At 37.4% G+C, this 10,311-nt stretch overlaps 1 protein-coding gene across 1 annotated transcript; it reads right to left on the reverse strand.

The window, feature by feature from the left end:
- Positions 1 to 859: 859 nt before the first annotated feature.
- Positions 860 to 4,703, reverse strand: LOC110890720 (probable voltage-gated potassium channel subunit beta). The gene is made up of 4 exons (XM_022138344.2): positions 4,013 to 4,703; positions 2,232 to 2,372; positions 1,948 to 2,112; positions 860 to 1,158 (listed from the first exon to the last, which is right to left on the reverse strand). The coding sequence occupies exons 1-4, from the start codon at positions 4,574 to 4,576 to the stop codon at positions 1,045 to 1,047; spliced, it is 984 nt and encodes a 327-aa protein (XP_021994036.1). The 5' UTR covers positions 4,577 to 4,703; the 3' UTR covers positions 860 to 1,044.
- Between the last annotated feature and the right edge of the window lie 5,608 nt (positions 4,704 to 10,311).

Consider the following 10,311-nt stretch of genomic DNA (forward strand, 5'->3'; position numbering starts at 1 on the left):
CTTAGGAGCCTAAGCTCAAAAATCGAATTATATGTCATTTGGTGTATCTTAACATCTAGGAGGGATATAGATTATTACACAACCATTGTGATAGTGTATGGAAGAATGTAGATCTTTTGGTGCAACAACAAAATTAGGCAAAAAGATGAGATATAATTAAATTGTAAAGATTTATAGATAAATTTAACACGAAACAACTGAGCACGACTAAAGTTTGCAGATTTAAAATGGGTCGGGTTGTCTTTATACACTAAAACATGCTCGATCACTTCCTAGAAATTTAGCAAGCGTAGAAAAATGGATGCGTCCGGTCATCTAATTGATCAAAACGAGTTTTGGCCAAAAATCTCAAGGTGAAATAGGCATTTTAGAAGAGAAAAAGTATCATAACAGGTTTACCCGCTATGTTTGTTTCTATGACGGCGAGAAGAGGCCATGGTGCAAGACGCAATGGAGGTGGTCCTGGTGGTGAATGATGGGCTCATTTGTTTCATAAGTGTGACTTATGGTTACATGGTATGATTTTAGTTATTCAAATTAACCCATTTAACCAAAAAAAACTACTCAAATCAACCCATATTTTTTTTGAAGAATGACCATGATTGCTTGATGTAGAATTTAGTAAACAACTAATGCATTAATTCAAGGTAAATATTAATAAGTCTAGGTTATTTTACATGAGGGTAAGTTTATTCTATCACTTTATGGTTAGGTCTAAACAACCACCCCCTAGTAGTGGTTAGTATAAGTTTCTCATAGCCCTTAAAATCATGGTTAGGGATATGATTAGCAACTCCAATTAATAATAACAAAACCATTTTATTATGATATATGTATGTTTATAAGTTATAACATAGACTGCAGACAACTTTTAATCCTTCATTTGACCCGTTTAAAATAAAACACAACCCGATAATTGCTACCCTTAAATGTATAAATATATCACATCCCCAATAAAATGGGTCGAATTCAAAGTTCAAACACAAGTCTTATTGTAAAAATATCGGGCCAGCAACTGAAAACTAATCGTCTTTGTGTGTTCCTTCACCTATACGAATCTGGCTTCTTGGGTTTGCTCTGGACAACGGCATCAATCTTCTCCATCACATCTGGCGTAAGCTTCGGAATCACATTAATAGCCTTCATGTTTTCTTGAATCTGCATTTCATAGCAACCCAAAACATGTTATTTGATTTAGAGGTGATGAAATGGGCAGGTCGGATAAAGGGTCAAAGCTGTTTTAATAGTAATATAAGCGTGAACACTTTTCTTCATCGAAACACTTAAAAGTGCTTATTTGTTTTTTTAAAGGCGAAAAATAATAAGCAAATCCCAAGCACACCCTAGGCACTAAAAGTACACTTTATCATCCCATTTTCTCATAAGCCACTAATTTTTAGAGAAAAAGGTAAACCGTTTGACTTCATAAGTAAACGGGTCAAAATTGCCCTAGGGCGTTTTGAATAAAGGGTCAAAATTGTTTATTAAAAACAATTTGTTTCACCCAAGATAATAAGCATGAACACACTTTTTTCATCCAAACACTAAAAGTGTTTATTTGTTCTTTTAAAGCAATAAACAGAATGGAAAGAGAAAAAAAGCAATCCCAAACACATCTGGATCCAAAAAGGTTTCATCGTTGCCATTTTGGTCCAACTGGCTTAACTCCATCCATATATGTTAAGTCTGCCAAGGGTATTTTAGTCATTTCATTTTTCTTTTTATTAACCCTTTATGGCTAAAATGACTAAAATGCCCTTGGCAGACTTAACAAATATGGATTGAGTTAAGTCAGTTGGACCAAAATGGCAACGATGAAACATTTTTGGATCCAGATGTTAAAAATGAAACCTTTGGACTAAACTGGCAAAATGGGCCAAACCACAGGGACTAAAATGGCAATTAACTCTAAAAATAAAAATCGTTGAATCCATGATGTGACCTCACCTGATGTTCCTTTGTAGCACCGGTTATAACCGACGATACATTGGGGTTTGCAGCACACCAAGCGATCGCAAGCTGAGACATTGGCACATCAAGTTCATCCGCAATCGGTTGTAGCTTCCTCACTTTCTTCAGCACGTCATCCACCAATGATCGACTGGCCAGATTCTGCAATAGTTTAACATCACAATTTGATTCAAAAACCGCATATTGTTGACATAGTGAATACAAACTTTAAGAACAAGTAATTAAAGAGCTTGAATGTAGATAGTAAACTTCAAGATTACCTTATAATTTTCCAACGCAAATCTACTGTCCGGTGGAACCCCGGAATTGTATTTTCCGGTCAGAACTCCAGATGCAAGAGGACTCCATGTTGTAAGTCCGATGCCATGGTTTTTGTAAAGAGGAAGATACTCACTCTCAACCTGCATAACACGCAAACAACCAAAAACCATCCTATAAATTATCAACCATAATTGTTTAAATAAATAAAAAATGTATTCTCTTTAAATAATTCGTGATTTCAAGAATCCGTTTTCACATGTAATAAGCAATTGTTTGATAAATTTGTGGATTTGGGATTAATCTAAACAGGTTCGGTGAACTTTTACTTTGGCTGTGAACATGTTTACTTAAGCAGGTGGTGATAGGGTCACTTGGTGGAGTCATGGTGTTACATACCAAACGAGAAAACTCAACCCCCAAAAGACTAGTCTGGTGGGTGAGAGAGCTCATTTGATATATAAACCCCACATTGGTTGCCCATACAACCGATGTGGGACAAGTCCATAACACGCGGGTTGACCCGTTTAACCCGTTTAACCCATTTTTTATACATTTTTCTAAAAGATGTGCTAATGTCATAACTTAAAGTAGTCCAGTATTTTATGTTAAAAATTATAAAGATAAAAGAGAAATGAGCATAAAGTTTTATAGATTAAAGGTAATTTGTAACTTTATAGTAAAAAAAATCTGGTTAAACAAGTTATGTTCGACTTTATGTGTCAACCCACAAATATTGTGCCTAACACGGCTTTTGGGTCCGTGCCGTGGTCAGTTTCTTGTCGAATTTTCAGGTTGACCCGCCTACCCACAAACACGACCCATTTAACACCCCTGTTAATATACTCTAATCAATAATCATCTAAAACTCATGCCCCCTTTGGAATTTGAAAGTAGTGATTTATATCTCAAACCAATTTATTTGACCCTTCTTAAACAACAAACATTCTTGCCTAATTACTTTAAATGCCAATCACCAACCCCACAATTTATTTTGCATTCTTCTTTGTTTAGAAACCAATTACCAAATAAAATGAATAATTTTAGGTATCTAACCCCATAATTAATTGGTGCAATAACCCAAAAATAGGGATGAGCACAGTACCGGTAGGGTTGTTCATTTTTATCCAAAATCCGACCCAAATTCAAAGCCACCCGAACCCGAATTAGCGAATATCCGAAAAACCTGAACCCGACCAACCCAAACTTTAAATGGTTCGGTTATTGGGTCACTTTTTCCCCACCAAAAACCCGACCCGAAAAACCCGAAACACGAAACCCGAACAGAAACCAAAAACATTGTTGTTTTTTTCTTATAGAAGTGTTTTGGTTTGGAGTCTTTAATATATGGAACATTAATTTTTGGGACTTTTAAATATGATAATAACATATTGTCAAATAATGTTTGAACTTTGATAATATTTTTAAAATAGCAATATGAATTTTGATGATATTTTGTAAAAAAAAACATTTATTTTTCATATTACATCTAAACTCAAAAATCGAATAACCTTACCCGAACTAACCCGAATCCGAATAACCCAAACCCGACTAACCCGAACTTTAAATGGGTCGGTTATCGGGTCAATTTTTCCTACACAAAAACCCGAAAAACCCGACCCGAAAAACCCGAAACCCGAAGAAAAAACCCGATGAACACCCCTATCTACCGGTACCAAATGCTCATCCGTACCCAAAAACTAAACCTAAACTTCCAAAACCCAATCAAACCATCAACAAAACAAATCAAACAACAATTAAGTGATTAACCTTCCATCCATACCTTATGCCTAGAAAACATATTATATTCCGGCTGCTCAACAATCGGCCCAACAAGATCCAACCGATCAGCAACCGCCCACGCTTCCGTAATCTGCTGAGCAGACCACTCACTGGTGCCCCAATAGAAGGCCCAACCATTGTCAATAACATAGTTCATTGCCCGTACAGTTTCCTCAACAGGAGTACAAATATCCGGCCGATGACAATAAATAACATCCACATACTCCATATCCAACCGCTTCAACGAAGCTTTTGTCCCCTCGACAATATGTTTCCTGGACAAGCCTTTGTCGTTGGGGCCGGGGCCACCCCAGAATATCTTAGTGGAGACTACTATGTCGGAACGTTTCCATCCGAGCTCTCGGATTGCTTGGCCCATGATTTCTTCAGCTCGACCGTTGGCGTAGACTTCTGCGTTGTCGAAGAAGTTAACGCCGTTGTCACGGCAGGTTTGAAGGAGGGTTTTGGCTTCTTTGACGTCTAGTTGGTTGCCGAAACTGATCCATGCGCCATAGGAGAGTTGGGAGACTTTGAGGCCTGATCGGCCTAGGTTTTTGTATTCCATTGTTTTGATTTCAGATCGCCGGTGATCGGAAATGAGTGTGTGAGAAGATGGTGGTTGAGAGAATGACAAGTTTGGGCCGGCAAGTGTGTAGATCTAAAAGTGGTGTGGTCTGGTTATATCATGTGACTGACAGACACAGATCGAATAAAAGAATATAATTGTTTGTTATTTTGGATTTCCAGGTGTACGTTTTTTTTTTTTTTTTTCGTGAATAGTTTGATTTTTTTATTTGAGTTTGCGAAAAGTACCCTTCCTTTTAGGGGGATTGGGTTCCCCATTTGTAACCGGGTAGCCACTACCCGACCCAGTGGGTTTCGTGTAACATCACACAGTGTAGAGGGGTATGAAGAATTAACATTATTCAACATGTGGATAAATGGTGTGATGAAAAAAAAGGAAGGGACGTGAAAAAGGAGCGTTATCCAACACGTACACGTGACACATATTTTTATTATAAAATTTATTTAATAATTACATATTATCTATTATTTTTTTTAAACAATAGCATTATTACTAATATAAATAACAAAAACACTTGGAAAATTTAAATAAAAAAATTACATTACTAAAAAACCCGATTACATAATTTAAACTTAAAAACGAAACATAAAAACATAATCTAAAATAACCGAAACTAGGTACGATATTTATCCACGATTTCTTTTTTTAATTACATGTAGGTTTCCCGCTCTTCGCCTTCAATGTGATCGATCTTCATAGAGAGTATTTTCATATCCGTTCGCTTTTGCTTTTCTTCGTAAAGGTTAAAAGCCCCTTAAATAGCTGATTTTAGGGCGTCTCACGCCCCGTGACGAGTCAGGGTTTCCCTGTAGCGGCCCACGAGGGGGTCTAGCTAGGGCATAGGTGGCATGACTCATGGGGTAGGCTTGACACGTGGACGACATGTGGCCCACACGTGTCTCCGGCGGCTTACATACCTCTCACGCCTCACGACGGGTTAGGGCTACCCTGTCGTGGCCCGCGAGAAGCAATAAAACCTTTTATTTTTTATTTTTCGTGCTGGATCTCATCGTTCTCGTTTGGGGTTTCGATCACAAATGGTTGTGGGACCTTTTTGAGGGTTGTTACATCCTCCCCACCTTGTTTTAAATCTCGTCCTCGAGTTCACTGAAATAAGTAGGGATACCTTCGTTTCATTTTCGATTCTAATTCCCATGTATATTCTGGTCCCCTTTTCGAATTCCATTTTACTTTGACCATAACTAATCTCTTATGATTGAGATTCTTAATTTTCCTATCTTCGATTAATAGAGGTTTCTCGACAAATTTCAGTTTATCATTTACCTCTATGTCTCGAAGAGGTACCATCAAAAATTCATCAGCTATGCACTTCCTTAGATTACACACATGAAATACATCATGTATACCAGTCATTTCTTCTGGTAATTGTAGCTGATAGGCTACTGGACCAATTCGTTTGATAATTTTAAATGGTCCAATGTATCTTGGACTTAACTTTCCTTTCTTACCAAATCGGACTACTCTTTTCCATGGAGAAACTTTTAACAGTACTTTGTATCCAACTTGAAACTCTAATGGCTTACGTCTATTATCTGCATAACTCTTTTGAATATCTCGTGCTTTTTTCAGTCTTTCCTTGACTTGAATTATCTTGTCTGTTGTTTCTTGTACAATCTTAGGACCTGATAATTGTTTTTCTCCTATTTCTACCCAACATACTGGAGTTCGGCACTTTCGTCCATAAAGTGCTTCGAATGGAGCAACATTAATGCTTGTATGATAACTATTGTTGTAGGAGAATTCTATTAATCGCAAGTGAGTGTCCCAACTTCCTCCAAAATCTATTACACATGCTCTCAGCATGTCTTCCAATGTTTGGATTGCCTTTTCACTCTGTCCATCTGTTTCAGGATGATAAGTTGTACTTAATTTTAGTCGTGTTCCCATAGCTTTTTGGAAACCTGTCCAAAAATGAGAAGTGAAACGACTATCTCTATTAAACACAATGGATAACGGAATTCCATGTAATGAAACTATTTCATCTGCATATAGCTTAGCTAGTCTTTCCATACTAAAGGTTTCCTTCATTGGTAGAAAATGAGCTGACTTGGTTAGTGGATCCACAATCACCCAGATCGTGTCGTTACCTTTCTTTGTTTTAGGTAATTTGGTAACAAAATCCATTGTTATCAATTCCTATTTCCATGCTGGCATTTCTAACTGTTGAAGTAAACCTGAAGGTTTCTGATGTTCAACTTTAACTTGCGAACAAGTTAGACACTTAGAAATGGAGCTAGCTATATCCCTTTTCATTCATATCCACCAAAAATTCTTTCTTAAATCTTGATACTTGTCACTACCAGGATGTATCGTATACTTAGATTTATGAGCTTTCTCAAAAATTCTATGTCGTAGGTTTCCTTGGATAGGTAACCAAATTCTTTTCTTATGGAATCTCCAAATTCCATCTGTTCCTTTTTTTTCTAATTCCTTCACTATTCCTTTTAATCCTTCAGCATCATTCTTAATTGCTGTTTCCTGGGTATCTTCAATTGTTCCATTAAATCTATCTACGGATTTAGTCTGAGAGCACGTACTCGTTTTAGCTTCTCATGATACTTACGACTTAAGGCATCATCTGCTACATTAGCTTTACCTTCGTGATATTGGATATCACAGTCGTAGTCACTTAAAATCTCCATCCATCGTCTTTGCCTCATGTTCAACTCTGTTTGCCCAAAAATATACCTTAAGTTTTTATGATTTGTAAAGATGGTAAACTTACTATCATACAAGTAATGTCTCCTAATTTTAAGGACAAAAATTATTGCTCCCAGTTTTAAGTCATGAGTGGTATAATTCTCTATGTGCTTCTTCAGTTGCCTAGACACGTAAGCAATCACCTTCTCACATTGCATCAAAACACATCCTAATCCAAATTTAGAAGCATCATAAAATACTACAAAATCCTCAGTTCCTTTTGGTAATGCAAGTATCGGTGCATTAGTTAATCTTTGCTTCAAGGTTGTAAAGGCTTCCTCTTGCTTGGGTCCCCATTCAAACTTAACCGACTTACACGTTAACTTGGTAAACGGAACGACTATCTGTGAAAAATCTTAGATAAAGCATCGATAGTATCCTGCTAATCCTAGAAAAATTCTGACTTCCGTAGGTGACTTAGGGACTTTCCATTTGGCAATCGCTTCGATCTTCGTGGGATCCACATGAATTCCTTCATGATTAATCAAATGTCTTAAAAATTGCACTTCTTGCAACCAGAATTCACACTTAGTGAATTTAGCATAAAGCTTCTTCTTTCTCAACAGTGTTAAAAGTACATGTAGATGCTTAGCATGCTCTTCATCGTTCTTAGAATAAATGAGTATATTGGTGTGTGCGAGGTGTGTTATGATTTTATTGATATTTTTAGCCTATTTTACGCATTAGTCAAGTTTTAAATTTATAAAACACGATATTCTACTAACACTAAACACACACATGGGTAAGTGCACCCATCGTGAGCGTAGTATAACGTTGGTAAGATACCGAGGTCGTCCAAGGACACAAGAGCTTTTAGTACCGGTTTATTCTCAACGTCTAATCAATCTAAAATTTTTGAGAAAAGATTTTAAAACATGAAATTAAAAGCTAAAAATGCAGAAATAAAAATAAAATAAAAACAGATAGACAAGATGAATCACTTGGATCCGACTAGCCTTTAATGTACCCTTTGATGATTTTCGCACTTTTACACTTTTTAAGAGATTATCTTAGTTATAGTAGTAGGCCCTTCTTTTGAAGGTGACGTTACCCTCAACCCAGTGGTTTGAGTCAGCAAGGATACAATCCCAAAGGGTCGAAATATTAAAAGATAATTAATTAAGTTATTAATGCGAAAAGTGGTAGGCCCCTCTTTTGAAGGTGACGTTACCCTCAGCTAAGTGGTTTGGGTCAGCAGGGTTACAATCCCAAGTAGCCGGTTTAATGTATTAATAGTAGTTTACATATGAGGGGATCAAGTCATTCGCACCCCCGCTATCCAATACCAGTGGGTATTGAAGGAGGTCCTAGTAAGCTTGACACAGGTCCTTGCAGGATCTATACACTGAACAAGGCAAGGACCTTACTAAACCATTCCCTTAACCCTCGACCAGGTAGCCAACATATCTCTATATAGACCGTAGAGATATGAATGGTGTAAATCTTTTACTTTATATAGACAGTAAAGTAATGTCAAGACACCACGGACAAATGATCAAGAAGTTTCACCTTCAACATAAGAAACTAGTTATTAAAGTCATTAATACAAAACCAAATAAAAAGTGCGAAAAGATTAAAAATAAAAAATAATACATTAAAGACTTGTCTTCACCAAGTGATGTAAGAGACTTAGCCAAACATGGCCTTTGATTGACAAGAACTCTTACTATCAATCTTGGATCCCGAGACTACTACACACACTCTAAGGTGGATGATGGATGATGGTGGTGGATGTGGGTGTTGTAGTGGTGGTGAAGTGGGAGAGTGGTGGTTTACCAAGGGATGCCTTTGAAGTGAGCCAAGTACCTCTATTTATAGCCTGAACAGAAGCCCGACCACGGCCCCTTGTCCGCTGGACACGCCCCCGTGGCCATCCTTTTCTCTTCCTTCATTAATTGCATTTGTCAGCATAGGGCTCAACACGGTCCGTGTCCAGCGGGCACGGCCCCGTGTGCAGAAGCGTATCTGTACTACCAAGATTTTGCAAGATTATGCGTATCTTAGCGTTGACCACGCCCCGTGCTGAGCTGGGCACGCCCCCGTGGTGGGCGTAGAAGCTTCCACAACTTTGTCTTTTCTGCAGGTAGCTAACCACGCCCCCATGTCTAGTGGGCATGGCCCCGTGGTCAGTCTTCTGTTTCTTGTTTTTGCCTTTGGGGATGCTGCTGAGGGGGTCGGGCATGTCACGTTTATTCCCTTTCTTTGTATTTATGTTGGTTTTGGCTGTATATTTGTTCGTTTTGCTCGTTTAAGCTCATTTGGTCATGTAAATTCAAAAGTAAGACAAAAACACACTTTTTCCAACATTAGTACTAAAAAAGGGTTAGTTTTATGCCTCATTTGATGTAATTTATATGTTACATTTTGCACACATCAAATACCCCCACACTTGAATCTTTACTTGTCCTAAAGCAAAACTCTTTAATATGTGGCTTACACACCCAAATGGAATAGTTAGGAGAGAAGTTTTGGGACTTATCTAGAGTGTCGGGAATCCAAGATCTTTATTGGGTTTTATTTTTATTCTACTTACAATCTTGTTCGTTATGATTTATTGAGAACGTTTTATGAGAGAAATTACTTATTTGGGCATAACATGCCTCTTTAAAATTCCATTTATATACAAGCTCACATACCTCATGAGAGATCACTCAATACTCGGCCGAAGATTTATTTTTGTGAAACACTCGAGACCGGCATGGAACTTACTTCTGCCATATGCTTGCATAGCAATCAAACCTCCCTCTTTTTAACTATAAACCTTCGTAAATATTAAGAGGACTTTGGAAAGGGTTAGGCTTGGGCTAAGGGTAGGTGGTTTTGGTTAGTGGTTAGTGAAAAGGGCTAAAAGCGTAAAAAACATCGGTTGTCGTAAAACTTTTTGTTTTTGTGACTTTTATTCGAACTACGCATTTTCAAACAAAGTTTCTTTGAGGAACTTGTTTGTTTATTGCTAGATTTTCATTTTTTTTATAAAGAACGTCACAAGATAA

Source organism: Helianthus annuus, chromosome 11, assembly GCF_002127325.2.
Source record: "Helianthus annuus cultivar XRQ/B chromosome 11, HanXRQr2.0-SUNRISE, whole genome shotgun sequence".
Lineage (NCBI taxonomy): Eukaryota > Viridiplantae > Streptophyta > Magnoliopsida > Asterales > Asteraceae > Helianthus > Helianthus annuus.